This window comes from Prionailurus bengalensis, chromosome E4, assembly GCF_016509475.1.
Source record: "Prionailurus bengalensis isolate Pbe53 chromosome E4, Fcat_Pben_1.1_paternal_pri, whole genome shotgun sequence".
NCBI lineage: Eukaryota > Metazoa > Chordata > Mammalia > Carnivora > Felidae > Prionailurus > Prionailurus bengalensis.
The window spans coordinates 54,922,470-54,947,175 of record NC_057360.1 but is presented as its reverse complement, the minus strand read 5'-3'; the positions used below and the strand labels follow the sequence as shown (position 1 = coordinate 54,947,175).

At 36.2% G+C, this 24,706-nt stretch overlaps 2 protein-coding genes across 4 annotated transcripts in view; one reads left to right on the top strand and one right to left on the bottom strand.

Annotated features, from left to right (window-relative positions):
* SPATA17 (spermatogenesis associated 17) overlaps nucleotides 1–16,565 on the bottom strand; it is a 198,291-nt gene extending 181,726 nt beyond the window's left edge. The window contains exons 1-3 of one of the 2 annotated variants that reach the window (XM_043568427.1): nucleotides 16,236–16,565; nucleotides 4,997–5,086; nucleotides 3,551–3,632 (exon numbers count right to left, since the gene is read on the bottom strand). In XM_043568427.1, the coding sequence (XP_043424362.1) occupies nucleotides 3,551–3,632; nucleotides 4,997–5,086; nucleotides 16,236–16,303 (240 nt within the window). In that variant the 5' untranslated portion in view covers nucleotides 16,304–16,565. The remainder of the gene's footprint in view (nucleotides 1–3,550; nucleotides 3,633–4,996; nucleotides 5,087–16,235) is intronic. The other variant, XM_043568428.1, reaches the window with a different exon arrangement.
* A 32-nt stretch (nucleotides 16,566–16,597) lies between these two features.
* The window catches only part of GPATCH2 (G-patch domain containing 2), a 176,853-nt gene continuing 168,744 nt past the window's right edge, over nucleotides 16,598–24,706 (top strand). Inside the window, exon 1 of one of the 2 annotated variants that reach the window (XM_043568425.1) lies at nucleotides 16,598–16,769. In XM_043568425.1, the coding sequence (XP_043424360.1) occupies nucleotides 16,714–16,769 (56 nt within the window). In that variant the 5' untranslated portion in view covers nucleotides 16,598–16,713. The remainder of the gene's footprint in view (nucleotides 16,770–24,706) is intronic. The other variant, XM_043568426.1, reaches the window with a different exon arrangement.

Here is a 24,706-nt window from a genome sequence, read left to right as displayed (position 1 = left end):
AGATTTTTTTTTTAGCAACTCCAGCATCATTACAATAAATATAGATTCCCAAGATGAATACTTTAACAATAGTCACTGAAATGTTTATACTCTTGTGTATTTGATTAAAAAGAGGTCTCAGCAATTCATAACCTTCTGACTAGTGGCTTGTGAGTAATTACAACAATGGAAGTTAAGTCAGTAATGTTCATGGAACGCCATATGCATATAGGTCTACTTCATTGCTTTGTCTATACATTGATATAGATCCCAACCACTAAAGAATAATGGGATCAAGATCCCAGCACTTCATGAAAAAATACTTTAATTTTTTGATCATCCCCTCTAAGCAATCTGAATCTATTAAAAGTTGGTTTGACGGAGCTTCTGATGGCCAAATCCGGGACAATTTGAGCACTGAACCAATCAGTGATAGTAATTTATTATAACCCACTGAATAAAACAGGAATCCATGAGTTCACATTGATGTAAATAATTTAAAAAATAGGACCACAAAAAAGCTCTTTCTTATACTAATATGCTAACAAGTAAATGTAGAAGGAATGACAGAGTTAGAAAATTGCTATTTAACAAATATAAAAATTGATTCTGACCAAAGCCATCATTGAATGCTAAACCTAGTATGAAAAAGCTTGATCAGGGGCGCCTGGCTGGCTCAGTCGGTTGAGCGTCCGACTTCACCTCAGGTCACCATCTCGTGGTCCGTGAGTTCGGGCCCCGCGTCGGGCTCTGGGCTGATGGCTCAGAGCCTGGAGCCTGCTTCCGATTCTGTGTCTCCCTCTCTCTCTGCCCCTCCCCCGTTCATGCTCTGTCTCTCTCTGTCTCAAAAATAAATAAACTTTAAAAAAAAAAAGCTTGATGAGAAAGAAGATATACATACACAGTCTTGAAATATCCCCTCATAAGATATAATAAGTTTACAGTGTGAGTGACTCCACTTTAAATTATCAAAGTTAGCATCAGCTATCATGGGATAAACTGACATCATGTTCCTAATATTATGTATTAAGATGTATTCCTGATAAAAATGAATAACTTCAATCCTAAAAATAAAGACACATAATTACACCAAAATTGAGAAGTAACCTAAAAAAATAGTTTATACTCTTCAGAAACATCAAAGTCATCAAAGGCAACCACAGGCTAAGCACATTAAAGGTGACTAAAGAAACACAACAATTAAGCACAATGTAACATCTTGGAAAAGATGTTTTTACTATAAATGACATTACTGGCACAATCAATGAAATATGAATACAGTGTATAGATTAGCTAACAGCATTATACAGATAATGGTCCCCTGATTCTGATCATTTTAGTATGGTTATGGTAGAAAACACCACTCAAAAACATAGAGGTAAAGGGCATCACTTCTGCAACTCTGTCTCAAGTGATTCAAAATAACTAATGACATGTATTCATAAAGAAAAAAGACAAAAAAAAAAAAACATGTAGGGAGAGAGACAAGAGAGAAAACGATAAAGCAAAGAACATATGGGAACTCTTTGGACTATTTTTGCAACTTTTCTGTAAATCTGAAATTATTTCAAAATTTAAAAATTACTTTTTTGGGGCACTTGAGTGGCTCAGTTGAGTATCCAACTTTGGCTCAGGTCGTGATCTCACAGTTCATGGGCTAGAGCCCCACATCGGGCTCACTGCTGCCAGCCTGTCAGCACAGAGCCCAATTCAAATCCTCTGCCCCCCTCTCTCTGCCCCTCCCTTGCTTTCATTCTCCCAAAAATAAATAAATATTTTTAAAAAATTACTTTTTAAGCAGTCTGAAATGTCAATGATGTAAGAGATTAGCGTTCCAGACAGGAAACCCATGCTAACAACTGATGAGATTAATGAGAAGCCTTTTACGTTTGTTATAGACAGGAGAGTGGGCTTATTTAATCAGTTGAGCTAAAAGAATAAACTTGTCTTTGGGTGGATTTTAAGAACTTAAGTGACATATATTAATTAACTAGGAACATACAGTATTAGTAGAAGTATAGGGACTTAACTTGAGAAAATCATGTTATTTAGAGAAGGTATTATGAAATACGTGCAGGTGTAGGGACTGAAGTGACTATCTTCTAGGTTTAGCTCATAAATGTGTTGAAGAAACATTTTCACCTTATTCTTATCTTTTCCTATTTACATCTTTTAATTTCACTTAGAGGCAACTAATCGAGAATAAATGAAAAACAAACAATCACAATTGAAAACAGTAACAAACCAAAAAGTAAATGAAGTAGGGTACTGGTTAAAAACTTTCTCATTTTTATCAAAAAAATATTTTTTTCTGGGGCGCCTGGGTGGCTCAGTTGGTTAAGCCTCCGACTTCAGCTCAGGTCAGGATCTCACAGTGAGTGAGTTCAAACTGCACTGGGCTCCGTGCTGACAGCTCAGAGCCTGGAGCCTGCTTTGAATTCTGTGTCTCCCTCTCTCTCTGCCCCTCCCCTGCTCATACTCTGTCTCTGTCTCTCTCTCACAAATAAACATTTAAAAAAGATTAAAATTTTTTTTTCTTCATTTCCTAAAAGTCTTAGCTGAACGAAGTAGACGTTGGCATGCTATCATATACTTCTGCAAGGCTATCAGTGGATAGAGGTGGTTGTGGTATACTGCATTTCTTAAGGCAAATCTTTAAATATCCCAACAGCCAATAATAGTCAAAGGTAAGCAGCACAAGGAGAAAGTGCCTTATTTTTATATTTGGTGGAACTGATTTTGGGCACTTCAATTCAACAAATGTTTATTCACTATGTTATGGAACAGGAATTTGTCCAGAGGTTGACAGTCCAAACATGAACATGCTACTGTGCCTACTTAGAAAGAGCTCACCATGCAGAAACTAGAGGAAATCATCAACAAATAAGTGCAAATAAATGCATATGCTGTGAAAGGTACTTTACCAAAAATCAAGTATCTCTTGTAGTTTGGGTACAAATAAATGAGTCATTAACTCTTTTTTTTTTTTTAATGTTTATTTAATTTTGAGAGAGAGAGAGAGGCAGAGAGAGACAGGGAGACATAGAATCGGAATCAGGCTCCAGACTCTGAGCTGTCAGCAAAGAGCCCGAGGCAGGGCTCGAACTCACAAACTGTGAGATCATGACCTAAGCTGAGGTCAGATGCTTAACCGACTGAGCCACACAGGCGCCCCCATTAACTCTTTTTTTAATGTTTATTTATTTTGAGAGAGAGAGAAAGAGCAAGCAGGGGAGAGGCAGAGAGGGAGACAGAATCCCAAGCAGGAATCCCAGAGCCCAAAGTAGGGCTCGATCCCACAAACTCGCAATATCCTGACCTGAGCCGAAATCAAGAGTTGGGCACTCAACTGACTGAGCCACCCAAGTGCCCCATGAGTCATTAATCTCCCATGGAAAATCAGAAAAGGCTTCTCAGAAGAGGTCTCACTCCAAAATTTAAAACCAATTTTGTTCTTACATAATTATTCATTACCAATAACTTCAAACTGCGTGTAAATGACTGAAGCGAGTAAGTTAACAGCATACTCTATGATTCAAATGCTAATATATAAAAACTTTATAATATTTACCTTCACAATTAGTTGATAATGTTGTCTGCCTAAGTAACCTCTCCAACATTTTTGAATAACAGTTGCTGCTCTGTGTAAATACCTGTGAAAAACATACACTTATTAGAATGCTTTCCTGGAACCAGATTCACTCTTCAATTTTTTCTAAGACTATACCTTTCTATAATTCAAGAAATAAAATTCAGGGGCGCCTGGGTGGCGCAGTCGGTTAAGCGTTCGACTTCAGCCAGGTCACGATCTCGCGGTCCGGGAGTTCGAGCCCCGCGTCGGGCTCTGGGCTGATGGCTCGGAGCCTGGAGCCTGTTTCCGATTCTGTGTCTCCCTCTCTCTCTGCCCCTCCCCCGTTCATGCTCTGTCTCTCTCTGTCCCCAAAATAAATAAAAACGTTGAAAAAAAAAATTTAAAAAAAAAGAAATAAAATTCAAAGCCAAGTTTATGGTGTACTTTTAAAAAGTAGAACTATCATTCTCCAGTAGAAGTCTTCATTTCTTGAGGTAGAAAAAAAGGCAGAGATAAATATTCAGTATTCCTTTTGGGCTTATGATTAGACATTTTTAAATTTCAATTATTCTTCAGTACTAATTCTTGGAAATATTTCTGAATGTAAGACTATAAGACTGGTCAAAGGAACATGTTGAGAAATAAGTTGGGCACTATCGATGTGAGTCACTGTAAGTACTTAGAAATAGTTCTCGAGGTCGAGAAACACTTCCTCTTTCACCTTATATTACCCAGTCTCTCCAAGCTAATGTCTTATTAATCTTCTCAGTTAAAGAAAATAGTCTCTTTGCCGCCATGTTCCTAGTTTGTATAGTGCCCAAAAGAGAAACCTCACGTTTGTACCTAAATCTTCAAGTCTGGCTCCTACTAGCTAATAGAAGGAACTATACATCATAATCCCCAGCTCGCCATCTGAGTGGGTTATTACATACGAGCCATGTTCTTCCTCCACCTTATCCCAGGCAGTATTTTTTGGAATTGTAAGAGACTGAAGGAAAGTTTCAGCACTGAAGATAAGCAGGGATCAATTTCTGTCTCTTTAAAAGCAGCATGGCAGCATTCCGGCATCATTTGCCTTTACATATCAACATGTTGGAGAAGACTGGAATGGCTTCCTTTTTGTTTTGTTTTGTTTTTGCTTTCTTAGCAGTGAATTCATTGCTATAAATACAAGTCCAGTCATTTGTCACATCCTATGGAATTTGAAGAAAAAATCTAATCTAGTATATTTAGGATATGGAGAATTTTTTAAAGTAGAGATATGGCCAATACAATTTAGTTCTTTGATGTGTAAGAAAAAACCAAAAGGGCATCATATAATTTATTAACTTCATTACAAGTAAAATGAAAGCTTATTTGCAATGAGCACTTACATGAATAAATTAGATTTTCTGAGGAGTATATTTTTATGATATATCTGATGTTTCTATGACAAAAATCACATACCTGAGATATGCCCGAATTCGACATCCTCGAAACCAGCTCTGGATTTTAACTGCTGCATCATACTCCTTTTTTCTAAATACATCTACAGCACTAAAAGGAAATTTTTAAAGCATTTCATTAGTGACTAATATAATTCCAAAGCAAATCAACCTGTTAAACTTAATCTTTAATTTCTTCCAAAATGATAATTATAATTCAAATGTCATTTTAAATAAAATTAAAATACTAAATAAAGCATTTCAGAAATAATGAGCTACATTTTTAGAGTTAACCTTTCTCTGAGAGGTCATGTGCTATCAACAAGTTTACTTTTTTTAAAAAATTTTATAACCACTACTTTGCAACTTATTAATTTACCAGTGATTTTTATAAGGAAATAAAAACGGCAACGTGCATGTTTTCATTATTTTAAAAACATAATTACTTGAATTTGCTATTTGAATGCCACTACACATATCAGGCAAGATTAAAATGCTTGCATATTGCACTCAATGCATCAGTTAAATGAATTGCCTCTAAGTAAAATGAATCCATCACAGAATGCCCAGTCTAGATAGACTTCTCAGAAACTCCATGTAAGTTCAAGCAGGGGGCAGGGCCATAGGGTTTAGAAAGAGACAAGAAATTCAGTTGTTAGACTGCACTGACTTACAGCAAAAAAAGGTTCCGTCAAGACAGATTTCCATCTTAATCTTGCAAGTCATTCCAGTTCTCCCTGCCCACCCCTACTGCATAAAGTGATATTGCTGAAGGCAAGTACTGTGCACCACAGAGGAATTTCTTTCCCAGAATGCTGGCTGGCACCTAATTAGCACTTTATGTTTGCTGAATGAATAAAGAATGGCTAATTGTTTATTTCTGACTTTTTTTTTTTTTAATTCTCTCAAAATAATGTTTCTTTGGACAGGTTTTTTGGTTTTGGGGTTTTTTTTTTTTTTTTGGTCATGATATGCTAGCTTAAATATATAGTTTTCATTAAATTTGTGTATTTCATAAACAAAAATAGAAGGGGGAAAGAATCCTCAAACAATAAAATTCTTAGACAATACTATGATGTTGGCTAACAGAAAGAAAATCGGACGAGCAATTAAGCTGTCGGTGGCAAACAGTTGGAGCGGATGGATTATAGTTCTAGAGAAGCAGGAGAGTCACCTAAAAAGCAGACTGTATAGGACTCACAAAAAAAAAAAAAAAAAAAAGAAAGAAAACAAAGATTATGCAACAGTCAGTGACCCAGATGTGAAAAAGAGTAGTGGAGAAAATTCACACAAATGAGTAAGGTGAAGAGGACACACTAGACAATTTGGAGAAGAAAAGAAAGTTTGATTATGGTTTTATGTTTACACCACATGTACAACATTATAGCAGAGACACATATAAACTATACTCTTGGATTGTGCTCCACATGGCAAATAGAATGGCCGGACGTCCTTTCCGCCACGGAGCCTTCCCTGACTCCTCAGGCCACATTAAGCCTTTTTATTAAACATCTTCATAGCTCTTTATAATATTTAACACAACCATATATTGTGTTGTTTAATGATGGTCTTTCCACTAAACTTTAAAGTCCCAAAGTCAGCAATCGAATCCATTTTGTCCCACATGCATTCCCGGTGGTTCCTGAGTTAATTGATGTTTCTCCTAACAGTCAACCTTTGTCTTACCAAAGCTGCTTTCTCTCAGGGAATGGCATACCTATTACAGACATATTCAATCCCTGTGAAGACTGCCATTCACAAGCTTCCCTCACTACACTTACTCACGACACTGAAATAGTATCCCCATTTGACAGAAGATACTAAGGCAGACAGAGGTATAAGGATATGTCCAAGGTCTTAATATGCATCAGAGCTGAAATCTGATCCTAGGTAGTCTGGAGAGACTCCAGACTCCCAGCTCCAGAGGCTGGGTTCTTAATTATCATTGTGCCTGAAGGAGAAGAGAGAGAGGAAAGATAAAAACAGGAGATAGAAAGTAAGTAAAAACGAAAAAAGAGAAGGGAAAAAAAGGTAAAAGGAAGAATGCATGTAAGCCATTTTCAAATATAATATTAAAATTCTGTGGCATAAAAGAGCACCAATCTCCTTAAGACAAAATAAGCTGAGACTAAGATGGAAAAGACATCAAGATCTAGGGCTAAACACCAAAAATGTCTGATATACTAAGTGTTGGTAAGAATTAGTGGAAGAGGAACTCATTAAATTGCTGGTAGGAAGTAATTCAGCCTTTGAACACAAACAGAAAATTTTTGTTTATATAAATGAGAAACTCAGGAAACTTAAGGATGTTAAATAAGGAAGGGAAAAATAAGGCGCAATTATGAGACAAGTACTTTGCATTGTCGTAGAAGTTAATGGAAGGGTATCAGGAAGAAGGACCATGACTAAGTAGTGTCAAATACTGTGAAGAAGTCATGAAAATAAGGTCAATGTTTCAAGGAGTTGCAGGGTCGGAGAGAATCTTTTGTTTTCTCAAATCTTATCCTAGCCAGTAAGAGGATGTGATAGTGCAGGATATGAAATCTCATTCATGGCAACAGCAGAGATGATCCAGCAACATAGTGTCCAGTAGAGCAGGCAATTCAAAGATGACAGAGTGGGAAAAAGAAAGAATAATTGTACTCGATAAGGCTGATGTGAAGGAGAATTCATGATAATGGTTATTTCTTATGGTTTCTTAACCCTGTTTAACCATTAACAGTTAATATGATTATAGATGTTTTCTGTTTTCCTTCTTTTTAATATACTCTATTTAAATTACTGAAAGCACTTGCTTTTCCTCCCCCACCAACAATCAACAAGTGACTACTTTTGCAAAACAGGTAGAAAAAAATTGAGTAAGATTTACAGATACACCTAATACTTCCTTTTAACTAATGTACAGTTTGATCCTACCCTTCACTTATATAATTGTCATTAGAAATGTAAAAAATAAGCAATCAAATGATCCATTTTGCTTTCTAATCTCGCCTGGTATTAATGCTAACATGTAATACATAGTCAAGAAGAAGATTAAATTCTCTCTTTTGGAGTGATAAACACTAACACATATAAATATAAGCACAGATATTATATCATACTAATAAGAACTATACATCTTAATTAAAGGGAAAGATTTAAAAAAATAGTAGTTAATTTACTGCTACGTTTTAACTTATATGCTGTAATTCGACTTCTATACACATTTTTCTGTTGCTTTTCTTTTAACTGCTTAAAAATGAAATTTACAGATACTTGGGTTACCACTGGGATGCTGAATACTCATACAATATGTCATGAACTGCTAGACTTTTTATGTTTAAAATGAAAAATGTGGGTAACACTTTATTTTAATGGTATATTAATTAGTTCCAAATTACAATGAAAATCCTATAGCAGTGAATAAAATATGACATCTACATGAATTTGAAATAAATTTATTATGATCAGTATTATCACAATGAATACTAAATGAATTAATAATGATGAAAGACCAAAAGCATTACCAGGAATGTAATAAAACATTGAGAAAAAGCTGGAAGTTTCCAGTCACTTCATCATCAACTAGAAATAAGTACTATAACCCTGGATAACACTACATTCATGTGTATCATTAGTGGCTAGAAATTAATTGACAATAAACAGAAAATGAAAAAATGTGTAGTTAAATATATTTCTGGTAATGTGCAAAAAATACGCATTTTATATATCACCTTACTGTGATAGTCTGACCTATGTGTACTAGCTATTGAATAAAAACTAGATTAAAAACCCAACCATCTTTGCTTCTCATTATCATATGAATTTTAGCTATTTTAGATACTAGGAATAAAATTCCAGTATTAGCTGACCTGTATTATAAAATATATTGATTATGTAAAATAATTTTTGCATATCGTTTCACTGTTAGGTGTTAAGGATGTCAAGCTCCTTAAAGGCAGAAACTATGTTTGATCTATACTTTATGCTTTAATTATCACTCATGTGCCTAATAAGAGGTCAATAATTACTTGTTGAAAAACAGAACTACATTTTAGAATCTAGAAGCCATGTTTTTATTTCATTAATGGTCCTCATTATTATTTCACAGCTCAATGAATAATGAGTCATAAATACATATGTATTAGATCATAAAGTAGGAGTTAACATGCAGATTTATAATGTATTTGCAAAATGTTTTATTATTTACTTTTCTACCCTTTCCCTCTACCTTCTCTTCATTTCCTGAACAATTAAGTCCAAAAGAAATTGGCAGTGGGCAAAGAAACCAGGAATCTGTGGTAGAGGGGACAGGAGTGTTGGGGGATGGGGAGTCACATTGTCCTGGCTAAGCCTTTGTAGGCTAAGATGGACATCCACATGAAAGGGCAGCCTGGGGTAGGATGTCACAAACTAAGAACAGTGTTCCTATGGAGAGAATGTCTAAGTGTTTAGGTGTCGAGGAAAGGTGAAGAAAGTTTCTACAAGGAAGGGCAGCCAGAACAGAGAATCAAAACCCAAGAATGATGAAAAGAGTATCCAGTTTGATGAACAGGTGCAGCATGGAGAGGTAGACCCCACAGTACATGAAAAGGGTGTCCATAAAAGAGAGGGCAGTTATGGTGACAGGAGTTTGATTGCATAAAATTGATCAACTTAAGCAATATATTAAGGATAATGAGAGCCCAGTTTCTCAGTGTTTAAAAAAAAAAAAAAAAAGGAAAGGAAAGGAAAGGAAAGGAAAGGAAAGGAAAGGAAAGGAAAGGAAAGGAAAGGGAAGGGAAGGGAAGGGAAGGGAGATAAACTAGAGTGAATCACATGGTACTGGATTTGAAATGAAATTGTCAATGCAAACTTATGGATTTCAACACACACATGGGTAGGTGGACAGACGGATGGATGAATAAAGTACAGACGTAAACTGCATGCAAATGCATACATGCACATATTTTCTACCTCTGTCCACTTAAGAAAATCTGAGAGCAGCAACCCAACAGCAGGGCACTCATTAAAAGAAGCAAGGGCTCCTTGAAGAAATAGATGACTCCAGATCCGGGGCAGGAAAAGAAAAAGATGAGCCTGGAACCCATTTGTTCTGTGTCAGAAAGCAAGAAAGTATTGCGATGATCAGGGTACAATGATAAGCTTCTAGTGGCTCCCATTGTGAAAGAGTGGGACAATGGTAGCATAAACATGAGTAATAAAAGTGATGTTAACCCACTGAATAGGAACCAATGAGTCCATAATGATGTGCATAAGTAAATAAATACATTGAAAGTTTGATGAGGAACGGAGTACATGCACAGCTTCAAATTACTTGCTTTTAAAAAATACCTACTGGGGGCACCTGAGTGGCTAAGTCATTTAAGCACCCAACTCTTGATTTTGGCTCAGGTCATGATCTCATGGTTCGTGATTCTCTCTCTCCCTCTCTTTCTGCCCCTCCCCAGGTCACAATCTCTCTCTAAAAATAAATAAACATTAAAAACAATATACCTACTAAACACAAAGTGGGGTGGGGGAAGAGAACATTATAGTAGAGGGGCCTAGCAGAAATTATCTTGGTCAATGATCCAAATAAAGACTATCACTAATGAAACAAATAAAAATTATGTAGTACCAGGTAGAATATATGAAAAAGATTGTGGCATCATTTCCGTGATATTTCTGCCAAAGATACATAACCTAAGTCTAATCAAGAGGAAAAAAAAAATCAGAATGATCCAAATTGAGTGAAATTTTACAAAATAATTGATCTTCAAAAGTAGTAAGATTATGAAAATCAAAGAAAGACCGTGAAAATGTTCCATATTAAAGATAACTAAGGAGATAAGACACTTAGGATCCTTTTGCTATAAATAACATTATTCCAACAACTTGCAAAGCTTGAATGGAGTCTGAAGATTAGATGATAGAAATGTATCAATGTTAATTTCTTGATTTTCACAGTGGAATTATAGTTACACAATGTCTTTAAGTGGAAAGAATTTGGGGGACAATGGGCCATCAGGTTGCAACTTACCATCATATGATTTATGAGAAAAAAAACCTGTATTGCATTAGAACTTTTTATAAGTTTCAGATTACTTCAGTAGTTTTAAATACCTACATGCATGTATATATGTGTACACATGTATATATGTATATATATGTGTATATATATATATATGTATATGTGTGTATATATACACACACATACAGGAAAGAATGGCATCTCAAAATTGTTTCATTTTATTCAAATAGTTTTACAGTTTAAAATAATTTGACATTTAAAGTAGACTTAAGATAAAAAACTATCATGCATAAAATATTTATAATGATAAAAAGGTTAATTTGTTAGGAAAATGTAATAATCCTAAGTGAGTATGCACCTAATAATAGAGCTTCAAAACATGTGAAGCAAAACCTGACAAAACTAAAGGGAGAAAGAGACAAATTCACAGTAAGAGTTAGATATTTCAACATGCCTCCCTGAATAATTGATAAGACAACTGTATAGGAAATCAACAGCAATATAAAAGACCCTAACAACACTTATTAACCAATTTGATCTAATTCACTTCTATATACTGCTCTACTCAACAATATATATTTGTAAAGTCTTCAAGTTCACTAATGTTTTATTTGCAGGATTTTAATCTGATGTTAAGTCCATCTGAATTTTTTTTGTTTCAGATAATCTGTTTTGTATCTCTAAAGTTTCATCTTCTTCTTATTTCCATGTAACTCATTATGCATATAGTTTCCTTTAAGTCTTTATGCATGTTTTGAAAGCTACTTAAAACACCTTATATGCTAATTGTATCATCTTTGTATTTCTGGGTCTGTTTCTACTAATTGGCTGTTTTTCTTCCTGGGTGTAGGTCACAGTTTGCTGTATTTTTGTCCTACTACTAATTTAGAAACAGATGCTAGACAATATGAACACGATGCTGTTGAGTTTGAATTTTGTTCAGAAGCTACAGCCACGCATAAAGTGGGAGTAACTGTCTAGATAACCTCATTTGTTTCCTTTCACTAAGAGATTACAATCCTACACTGTCTGTTGTATCAAAATGTCTAAAAGTGATTTTCCACATATTTTGTTCAGTTTTCTAATTTTTTACGGTGGCAAGGCAAATTTTGTATCAGTTACATCTTCATGGTCACTTACTTTATATGTTTAATTTTGTGTTTTCAAAAGAAAACTTTTGCCTTAGGGTATTTTTTTCCTATTTATTTACTGTTTACTTTATAAATTATAATGAATACCCAATATTTAATATAAAATTGTAAACTACATGGAAAAATATAGACAAAAAATTAAGATACCATTTCAACCTTCCCTATCTTCCAATTCTCAAAATCTAATCACTGTTAACAGTTTTTTATCTATGATTTCAGCTCCTATGTCTCTCTGTATGCATAAACATTTCATACAAAATGTATTACATGTTTTCTGTGAGCTGTTTTTTTAAACTTAATTTGTCTCTGAATTTTTTATGTCATTAGGCATAAAATTTTTCACTTTCATTTATTGTTTTAAAAATTTGTACTTATTTATTTTAAGAGAGATGGAGAAAGCACAGCAGGGGAGGGGGAGACAGAGAATCCCAAGCAGGCTCCACACTGTCAGTGCAGAGCCCCATGTGGGGCTTGAACCCACCGCGAAGCTATGAGATCGTGACCTGAGCTGAAACCAAGAGTCCACCACTTAACAGACTGAGCCACCCAGGAAGCCCTAAAATTTTTCACTTTTAAACTGCTACGTGGGGCGCCTGGATGGCTCATTCAGTTGAGCATCCGACTTCGGCTCAGGTCATGATCTCACGGTCCGTGAGTTCGAGCCCCGCGTCAGGCTCTGTGCTGACAGCTCAGAGCCTGGAGCCTGCATCGGATTCTGTGCCTCCCTCTCTCTCTGCCCCTCCCCCGTTCATGCTCTGTCTCTCTCTGTCTCAAAAATAAATAAACATTAAAATAAATAAATAAATAAATAAATAAATAAATAAATAAATAAATAAATATAAATAAACTGCTACTTAATATTCCATCATGTGTATATGCCTTAATTTATTTAGCCAGATTAGTTACAAATATATACAAGTTACTTCCAGGGTTTGGTTTTTTTTCCCCCCCTGTTAGAAATAATGCTTTAGGGGCACCTGGGTGGCTGAGTCTGTTAAGTGTCCCACTCTTGATTTTGGCTCAGGTTATGATGATCTCTACAAAGTCGTGAGATCAAGCCCTGCATCAGGCTCCACACTGGGCATGGAGCCTGCTTGAGATTCTCTCTCTCCTTCTCCCTCTGCCCCTCTCCCATTCATTCTCTCTCTCTCAAAAAAAAAGAAAAAAAAAACTTTTTAAAAAGAAGTAATGCTTTAATGAATGCTTTACAGATAACCCTGTACTTAAAACACTTTTGTGTACAAATTGTGTACACAAGGTATTTCTACAAGGTCAATAGATAAAGTAACATGTATTTTGATGCTCTTATAGATCGAATTGTTTTTATAGTTTCAAATTACAATTGCTCATTGCTATTACATAAAAAGGCCATTGATTTTTGTGTATTATGTCCTACAACCTTGCTAAATTCACTTATTTCTGGATGTTTTTGTAGGTAACTTAGTTTTCTATGCACAGGATCATGTTGTCAGTGAACAAAGCCAATTTTACTTCTTCCTTTGCAATTTTTACAACTTTAATTTATCTTGCAATACATAACACTGGTAAGGAAAGTGTGGAATGTTCAGAAAAGGCTTTGAGACAATTTCTATACTAAAAGTTAAGTCCCTATCTCACCTGATACATACACACAAACACAACTGCAGAGTGAAGAAAAACGTAATAAAACTTTTAAAATATTGTCACTAAACACAGAGAATTTTCTTATAACCACGGGTTGAGAAAGACCATTCCAATGAAGGCAAAATCCCCAGAGCCAAAATAATAGATTGACAACTTTGGCTACATAAAACTTAAAAAATTGAAAGATAGCCTGGTAGGCAGCACTGCAAACCTTAAACCTATGCCACTGTCTTTGAGACTGGGTGATGGGAGAGACTGTGGGGAGTTCCGAGGTCACTAAAAAGACTGGCCTCTGGAGTAATTATTACTATCACATAGGCTGGCAGAGTGGGGGAAAAACTGATATTAGAAGCTGGATATAGAATGACCTGCATTACCGTATTAATGAGATTATTCACAACACTACTGTCTGTGATCACTTACAAGGTGGAAAATGTACTAATGAATTTTTGAAATGCAAAAGGAGATGTGTAGGAAGCAAACTCAAAGTGCCTATTGGATTCTTTTAACTGCATGGAATTAGGGGCATCCCATAAATCTCAGGAACAGCGTTCATCTAGATTTAACTATGAATACAAGTACAGTTATTCCTTATTGTTTCTATTACTTCTTTTGCTCCTCTTCCCCTATCTTGAGATCTTTGCTCTAATTTAATCTTCACTTGATTTCAGAGAGTACTTTCTTGAGTACATTTCCTCCAATAGGCTATATGGATGACATAACCCTGAGTCTTTATATATCTGAAAACGTCTTTCTTTCATCAAAAAAAAAAAAGAATGAATAAGAGCTTTGATGGGTTTAGGTTTTTTAGATATTGCCTTGAATAATCAATAATTATTGTCCTTTTTTTCTCTTAGAAGTCCCTGTGTTGCTTATGAACCAATCAGTGCTTCTTTCTTCGTTGGCAAATAACTTTTTCTTGTCTGTCTAGATTAGAAGCTTGTAAAATTGTTTCTGTATCCTTGAAATTTTGCCAGATAACATCTAAGAAGTGTGTCTTTAAAAAAAAAAAAATCCTGTCTCATACTCAGAGCCCTCTCCATTCAAAGCCATATTCTTTCTCCAGTTTAGGAAAGTTTTCTTCTACTACTTCTTTATTAGTCATTTATCTTCTTCCCACTCCCACTCCCAAATTCTGCAGTGACTATCATTCACATGCTAAATCCCCTGGATATGTCCTCCACGTTGCTCTCCTAAAACATTTACCTCTCACTAGTGACTTTTCTGTTTTTAAATTCATTTACTATATTTGTAACTAGAAACGTCTATTTTTTTTAAAAATTCATTCCAGTAACTTTTTTTCCTCTAATTTTATTTCTGTAAAAGTTCTCATTATACCTGTATTAAAGTTTACACCTATGCAAACCATTAATTCTAACTCTACAGTAGCCACCTGTTTTGGTCTCTTGGCTTAATCTCCTCCCATCAAACCAACATTACTTTGAATAGCTTGTGAATTTTTTCTACATGAATCTCATTTTCCTTCCCTCATGCAAAGTGGGAATAGATACATAATTTGTTAAGGATGTTTAAGAAGTAGACCCATACCTAGTTCCTTTTCTACAAAGTCCCCCCACACACATTTTTTTTTTTTTTTTTTTTTTTTTTTTTTTTTGCACAATGGGGCCTCACAGGAACTCCTCTGAGAATGCAGATTCTCTGGCCATAACGGAGACCCACTGAATCAGAATCTACATTCTAACATCATCCTCAAGTGATTCTAATGTACACTACAGTTTACAAAGCGCTGATCTAACCAATAACACATGGGAAATGGCAATCATTGCTTAAGGAAACTGCCAGTTACCTTTTTTCACATATTGATATTTTATACGGCCTTTGTGCCCAAAGCTACAAACACTCTGTTGTTGTTGTTGTTTTAACTAGGCGAACATTGGAATTTTGATTCTTTCATGATCTTTAGAGATTTCTCTTTATACTGAAAATATTAATAGTAATAATAAATGAAATGGAAGGAATGCCAGCCTATTCTCATCACGGCCAGAATGGTTTAGATACTGTCACTTCGGGAAGACAAATGAGCCATGGCACAGTTGAGTTCAATGACATCTGTGAAACCATGGAGGCTCAAATCCCCAGGCAAACGGGAGACACAACGGAGATCACCCAGCTAGAGTACTTGGGTGACCCCAGTCAGGGTACTAAAACTTCAACAGGGAGGGCATGGGTTTCATCAAACTGTGGAGTGATGATGTCCCAGAAGAATACTTTATTCTGCAATTTTATCTATAGTGGGCAGTTTCCTAAGCCATCTCAAGCTAATAACTATGTCCTCCCTTTACCCCCATCTATAATTCCTCTGTATGGTAACACTACTTTTAAACTTGTGGTTAAGTTTGCGGCCAACAAACGAAGCGGGGAGAAGTGCTTGGTATTTACTGATTCAGGGACTTTGTTAATAGGAAACTCTTGCCGAGGAACGCCTGGCGAGGGCGAAGCCAGCCCTCTGAGCTGTACCCCAGTCGACGCCTTACCTGTTCCTGAAGTAGTACTGGTGTACCAGGAACGTCGACCGAGCTTGGAGGCGAGCTAACGTGGCCATAGCGTCCCGGCTTCTGCGGGAGCACCGCTGTTACTATTGGTCTCCATGGCAACCGGGCTAAACCATAAAGCTAGTCCCGAGGGTACAACTTTTCGACCACTCCACTTCTATTTGCCACCCTGCTTCAGTTTGCAGAATACTAGAAAGACATTTAAGAAATTTTTCGTAGGAAAAGGTTCCAGGGACTTGCCTCTATCTTTTCTGTGAGTTAAAAAGGAGGAGATTACAGGCGACGAAGGCGGTGCGGGGAGGAGAGGTAATGGTTGCTCCGGGCATCCGGTTTCCGCCTCCCGTCTGCTTCCGGAAGCTCAGCTCAAAATGCTGAACTGCTTCTGGAAGTCGCTGGTGCTGTGGTAGTTGGAGTCTGTTCTCGGGCCTGAGCCTCGAGGCCAGGCTCCTGGGTGTCGTTAATGTTCGGGGCCGCCGGGCGCCAACCGATCGGAGCTCCAGCCGCCGGGAACAGCTGGTGAGGCTGGCGGCCCTGGGGATGGGAGATCAGGAGAGGGTGTGATGGCCTGAGGCCGCCGGACCTGGAATAGAAGGGGGAGGGAGTTGGGGATGGATGATCTGAAGACACTTAGGCCTTGCTCTCACTCGTGCCTGGGCTGGAAGCGATTTGAGCAAGGCGTTGAGGTGTGTGGTAAAGATGTGTGCAGGAGTACGGTAAATGCTTGCTGATTGCCCAACCCTCTACGATATTTGGGGAGTAAAGCTGTCTATACTCCAAGAGCAATTCATTTCGTCCCTGATTGTTGACAAGGCTAGGGACAGAAGAAGCTAACTTAATATAGATCTTATCCACTCACGTTCCTTTTTAATTGTACTAGATTACAGCAGGTGTCTTGGGGGATCAAATCCCAGAAATCTAGAGTTCTGGAAGTTTAGTACTAGAAGACACCCCACTCACCCCTCTCTTTTCTGGAATGGGAGTGGCCTACGTGTTTCTGCCCCTTGAACGGTCCATTTTAGTTCAAATGAGATGTGTATGAGTGTTCCTTAAGAACATGTAAATGCCAGGATTTTAGGTTTGGGGTTTGACCAGGGCTACAGTACCCCCATCACCAGTGCCACTTTGAAATAATATATTGCTTTGATTTTTCAAAGTGCTTTCACAAATTCATGCACTTTATCTTTATGACAGCTCTGATAGGAGATTATCACGGGCACAGAATTCCTAAGTGAGTTGTCCAAAATTGCCATGGACATTTTAGTCCTGGACCTAGAAGCTGGGTTTTGGGTTTCTGATTGAAAGCTCTGCAATGCCAGGCCTATTTTTCCCCAAGCATACGTCGGACAAGCAGTGAAACAAGTTTCCCACTGACAATTTCAAGCATAAAGTATTGAAAAATGGGTGACCTGTGGCCTGAAAACGTCCATTCTTAGATTCTGCAATGAATGAGACCATGAGGCACGCTAGTAGTCTGTGATCTCAAAGAATTCCTCTGCGTCCCTTATCGGTGAAAAGTTAAAAGAATATCTTGCTTGAAATGTTTTGAATGAGATTAGATCGTTCTGTAGTTCATTTTATAGTGGTTATACTTTTAAATTCTGACACTTTCCCGTGAGAAAGCTGGGAGTACTTTCTTAAATGAGCCATATTTTTTTTTTAATGGTGTGTGTCATTAGCATAACATAAAACACTTGTTACATGTTTATTATTTTTAGTTCTGACAGTTGTATATACTGTGTAATCACCACACAAAACAAGATATAGGACATTTCCATTATCCCAGAATTCCCTCCCCAGGCATCTAATAGGTACCTGTCTTAATGTTTCACCATTCAATACCTTGTTAAGGGAACTAAACAAAATGTGCTTTATAGGTTGGTCTGCCCTTGTTGCAGCGATTCTGATTTGTAGGACAGAGGGCTATTTAATAAAAAAAAGTATGACTCTTCCAACTCCTTCCTCTCCCTTTCACCTTCTCACCAACTCATAGTCAGGTACCTCCGTATAATACAGAGAAACCCTCCTTCAGTTCTCTTAAAATGCTTATCTTCTTTTCAATTATCGGTGTAGAATTCATTTTTTTCTCATGGCCCAGAGGATAACGTAGTGCTTAGCACTTAATCATTGTTTCTTAATGAAACTCGGAAAAATCACGCCTGATTGGCCAGAATGAACACTTTCCAGCAAACTGGAACCTTGATTTTCTAGTTTATCTGCTCAACCATTCCCTTATTGGAAAGTTCTCAATGGAATTTTCTTTTTCATTCATTGACCAGACATTTACCATACTATGCACGTAAGTTTGCTCTCAGTAAGGAAGCCCCAGTGCCGCTGGGGTTGCTACTACTGGTTGATTCCTTGGTGCGGAGTTTTATGTACATATATCTCATGTAAATCTTTTGAGGTGGGTGCTGTCGTTTTTTTTTGCATTTTAGAAATGGCAAAACAGGAGCAAATACAGCTTAAGTAACTTGCCCACGTACCATGTTTGCAGTGTGATGCTGGTATACCTAGAACAATTCTTCACCATCCTCGTATACGTCCTATTTGTCTGAATAAGATACAATATCACGGGAATATCTAAACGGGAAAGACTATGCCCGGATAGGTTAGCCAGCCTGAATTCCTGTTGTATATACCTCCCATCTTGACTTCAACTTTTTCTCCAATGTCGAGATTAGATTTTTCAAGTTTTAGGCCCCAAAGGGGTAAATAGTAGATGATTTATCGACCCCTTTAACAATTTGTTTGAAAAATAGAACTGAGATTATATTTTGTAATTTACTGCTACAGAAGACAAGTTGTATACAATTAAATAATAAAAATCCTCAGGAAATGAATATATCTTTTGTGCAAATTGTTCTTGTAAGTGGTTTATATTATATTTTTATAAAATCGTTATACCTGAGAGTTTCTATCTCCTTTTCCTGACTCCTCATCCACACACAATTTTGAAATTAGGGGCCAAAAAGCATAAGTATTGTGGCACTTATAATGTTAACCTGCCTTTTAAAATTTGATTCATTTAATGGATAAACCACATTTATAATTTAGGTACGCTTTTATTACTTTTTACCTTATTAGTGATTTATATTATTTATATTTAAAGTGAATTTCTGGTTTTTAAGATTTTAAAGGTTGAACTAACACGTTTTACAATTAAGTCCTTGATAATGAGAATATTGAATTACTGATATATTGAGCCATACTATTTGTTTCAATGTGTGTGGTTTGCTTTTTTTTTTAAAGACCTTAAAATTATAAACTATATTTATTATAGATCATTTCCTTTTTTCTGTAGTTTCTTTCTTATTTATTATTTGGATTTTCTTTGGGTCCAAGAAATGGCATAGTGGAAAATGTACATTTTTTAAATAACTGCCTTTTTTTTTTTTGTCTTTTATCTTGAGGTCAATTCCATACTGTCAGGTTTGTTTGAGTCAGGTTTCTGTTTTGACAATGAGGGATCAAAGCAATGGCCAGTGTGATTTTGGCCAAGTAACCCATTAATATTAGTTTAGCTCTTTAGCATTTTTATTTATGGCAAGCTGGAAACCTTTAAAACATCTTTGATAATTTGTCCTTTACCACCACATTTGCTGTGCTAGAAAGGTAGCCAGAAAGTTAAAGAGTATCTGGCTTGTTAATGTGGCAGAAACTTTGAAATCAGGGTTGTCTAAATTTTTAGTGAAGCCATATTTTTCCTGTTTTTTTGTTCAGTCATTCATTGGTTTGTTCACCCAACAGATCTCTTTTTAAAAAATATTTATTTATTTATTTATTGAGAGAGACCGAGAGAGAGACAAGAGTGTGAGTGAGGGAGGGGCAGAGAGAGAAGGAGACGCAGAATCCTAAGCAGGCTCCAGGCTCCAAGCTGTCAGTACAGAGCCTGACGCAGGGCTTGAACCCACACAGTGTGAGATCATGCCCTGAGCCGAAGTCAGCTGGTTAACTTACTGAACCATCCAGGTGCCCCCCAACAGATCTTTTTTAAACATCTGTTGCATGTCAAGCATTATGCTAGGTACTTGTAATTAATATTCAGTTGTCTTCATTCTTATTCTAAGAATTCAGAATATATTATGTATTCAATAAATATTGAATAGTTGGTTACCATGTTTGAGCAATGAATGAGACTCCTCTCGTCCATATTAGAAACTTGCCTAGATGTGCTCTAATGTATGCATATTGACAAGAATTGGAATGAATTATTTTTTAGACTCTGAATTATTTTTGTTTGTTTTAGACTTTGACTTTATGTCATTTACACAACTTCTTATTCAACAATTTGTGTTTCAAAAGTGATTAGAGCGTAAAGTTTTGAATGACTCTTGAAGTTAAATGAAGTTAAAAACAGAAGAACCTTCAAATTTAAATAGCAAATGAGCTTGCCTTATTAACTCACTATTTGGAAAGTAGAAAAAGACTTTTTTCTAAAGCCATGAATGATTTTCTTAAATTTAAGTTAATTTTTAATTTTTGGCCTAACTGCTAGGGTTTGGAGGAAAGAAAGCTTTCTGCCTGTTCCTGTGGTAACAAAAGTGACAAAATAGCAGGTGCCAGCAGCACTTCCAGTCAAGTTCAAGTCCGTGGAACCTTTGCTTCCATTGGCAGTGAACTTTTCTGTTTGGTGGAGAACCTGTGGCTCCTAACTTGGTGGAATGACTTTCTTTGATTTATTTTTTCTTGTATCTATATATTATTAAGTTAGGAGTCAGTCAGAAATGCAGCATTAATTTTTAGTTTTTTTTTTTTAATATTCATGAAAATCTTTAAAGAGTGCATGAATGTCTTGAAATGATATGCAAGATTTTTGCTAATGTCTGTTATTCCCCCCTCTTCCCATGAGTCAGAGTGGTTCAAGAACTCAGAAAGGGTAAGGTCTGTGCTTTCATTATGATATCCTCAGGATTCATAAGGTGGTTACACCTTAAAAGCAGAATGATTTGATATTTCAGTGACCACCTCATTCCTGTACAGAGGTTGTTAAAAGATGAAATAACTACTCTCACATAAGTATTCACTCTCATCCCACAGAATCCCTTCAAGGTAGAAAATGTACCATTTTTATGATGAATAAACAGTCTGAAAATAAGTAATTTGTTTAGGGTCCTATAGCTAAGGAATAGAGTCAAATTTAGTTTCCACATTCATAGATTTGACTTTAAAGCTTGTGTTCTCTAGTTTCCTCCCAGCCTTTTCCCCTACCTAGAGAATTCTGGTCCATGTGCATTGCCTAATATTAATGTAAAGTTATAATTAATTACTTACACGTTTCATAATAAGTTCCCCTAACTCCATGCTACCTCTTTCAAGAAGAGAGAAAAGGTTACTTCTGATTAATGGTTTAAGTTAGGTAGGTCAAGGAATTTCTAAACTAGCTTAAATGTTAACATTTAATGTTAGGGTTATTCTATATTTCCTAAGAAATATTTCCCCAAAGTATATAAAAGGAGATACTTCTTTTAATCATTTTAAAGGTTACTAGACTGAGATAAAGACTTATTTTGACAAATAATGTTACCATTGAAGACGGAAATGCATAAATTCCTATGAGCAGTAGAAATTTTAATCAAACAAATCATATTTTATTGAATTAGGCATGAAATTTAGCCCTTGATGTGGCATCTTTTTTTTTTTTTTTTAATTTATTTATTTTTGAGAGAGAAAGCAAGCATGAGCAGGAGACAGGCAGAACGAGAAAGAGACAGAGAATCCCAGGCAGGCTCTGCACTGTCAGCAGAGTCCATCGTGGTGGGGCTCAAACTCAGGAACTCTGAGCTGGACGCTTAACTGACTGAGCCACCCAGCCAGCCCTGATGTAGCATCTCTAAGGCTGCTGTTTGCATGTTTAGGCACTCATTGTCATGATCTACACTATTATGTGTTAACTTTAATGTGTATTCTTTAGCTATTTACTTTTATGACCAAACCACCCTTCCTATCTTAAGCCAAAGCTAACATGAATATCAAAACATGTAATTCCAAGACTATTTTCTTAAGTTTGTGATCAGTCATAGCATACATTCGTCAGCATAGCTCTTGACTAGGTATTCCTCCTACATTGTTTTTGTACACATTGAATTTTTATTCATGCAGAAACTAACAATAAATGGCTATTTCCTTAACTTGCTAGAAGCCAATTAAGTAGTTGTATTTAGCAGTGGGTGAATTAGTTTTAGCACTCCACTGCTAGAGTTACTTAAGTTTGTAGAAGAAATAATCCTGTGTTTTACAGAGATGAAGAGGAGAATTTTACCATGTATTAGGTGATAAGGAGCATTTGATTTCTTTTTCCTTACCTAGGTATTTGATAGCTGTGGTCAGTTACTTTTTTGTTACATATGGAAGATTTTTGTTTCTTTTTAATGAAATTGTTGGGTTTATGAAGACACACATGTCTATCATCTTATTATATAGTTATTTTTATCAGTGTCCAGGCAAGGAAATTATTCTCTAATTTTTCTGTACATGCTGTATTTTATCCTCTTAGGAATAGTAGTTATTGCTAATAGAGTCTCCAAAAAGGAAAAGTCACTGATGGAGTAATTGGCTGTCAGTTTTTGGGGGATCAGTTTTTCTGGGCTTTCTTGGGCTTCTTTGCCATGCCTCCCTGTACATTGTTGACTGCTGTATGAGAGCCCTTGATTTGATTCATCAGTCAACTGCTAGTCCTGTGGGAGCATGTGAGCATCGAGTTTGGACTAAGGCCACGTCCTGAGTCTTCTTTCTTGAGCAAGAAACACTTGAAAGAAAACTCTAAACTCAGCACCAGGTTTCTACATTCATTGACCATCCTCACTCTCAAACATACGTTTTTAAGGAAAGCCTTTGTCTGAGTTAGAATTTGGTGTTAAGAAAGCCAGGGAGAACAATTTACTCATTTTATTGGATGTTTTAATAGTGCCTAGAAGAAGACTGACAAAAACTTAACCCTTGGCACAAAATTCTTACCTAAAACTGGCATATCAAATTTTGGGTTGATCATACGTTTTATATTGCTCAGCATAATGCAAATACACCTGCGAAAAACCAAAATGCTTATCTGTTCAGGTCATGTCGTTTTCAAAATCCCACTTTAGATAGATAGTGGGACTATAATCTTATTCTATTTATTTGGAGTATTTGAAGAAAACTCTTAGTGAACTGTCATCTTAGACATTGTACCTAATGCAAACTATTCTCAAAAGATATCTTTTCCATTGAATTTCAAATGGAGAAAAATTGTTTTATAAATATGAATGTTATTCAAATTAGCTAAGTGGTAATTCACTAAATTTTACTGTAATTAAACTTTACAGCTATGAATGCTTAATAAACACGTTTTTGTACAGAAAAGTTCTGTATTTTCAGGTTCTTTCTTCAATAGGAAAAGTCTCATTTAAGAAAATATCTTGAAGATAAAGTGTTTCCATACCATGGTCTTCAATGTAACTGCCGAGGCAAAGGAAATAAATGAGCTATTGATTATGTGATCTCTTATAATGACTTTATTTCTGTGAGGCCAGATGATGCCAGTTTTCCCTGAGAGATAGAAGTGAAGCAGCGTGACTGACTATAATATCACTAGCTCATTAACAAGGGTTTTGACTTGCGGGAGTCTGGTGAAGTTGAAACTGAAGTGGGGGGAAAAGTGATTTTAACTCTGAATGTTGCATATTTTCTTCTGTGTTTTTGTGAGGCTTTTAAAAAGTCTTTTTAAAGTAAATGTCTTCATTGGCATTCGTATCTGATCCCTATTTGAGTGACATCATGGCATAAATAGGGTTCTCTGGATAAATTTTTTTTTAATTTTTTTTTTTAATGTTTATTTGTTTGTTATATATGTGAGTGAGTGGGGGAGGGGCAGAGAGAGAGGGAGACAGAATCCAAAGCAGGTTCCAGGCTCTAAGCTGTCAGCACAGAGCCCGTCCTGGGGCTCGAACCCATGAACTGTGAGATCATGACCCAAGCCGAAGTCAGACACTTAATCAACTGAGCCACATCGGCGCCCCTAAAATTTTTTTAATGTCATGTCTTTTTTTTTCTTGAGAAAAACAATACAAAGTCAAGTAAGGTGACAATTTTAATGATGTTATCAAGAAATTTTGCTTTCATTCTTAGTAATACCAGTTCTATTTTCTTAAGCTGTTTGTTACAATACTTTTTAAATGAAATTGATTGAAGACTTAAGTTTCAATGGATTGAATCTGATTGCTAACCTTTATCTAATGGTGGTAGGTCCACCACATTTCCTTTTTGTGGTGAAGCACTAGATTATAACTTCCAAAATAACCTGCAACTTTAGTTGTAGATGACATTCATGCATTGAGTTAATTTCATATTAATAATCAGACCTAGTCATTCACCCATTGATGAGAAAACTGCGTCTCCAAAGAGTAAGTTACTTAAGAACCAGGTGATACCGAGTCTTCTTTTAGACAAAGGTCCTTATTCTGGTACACGTTAAGCTG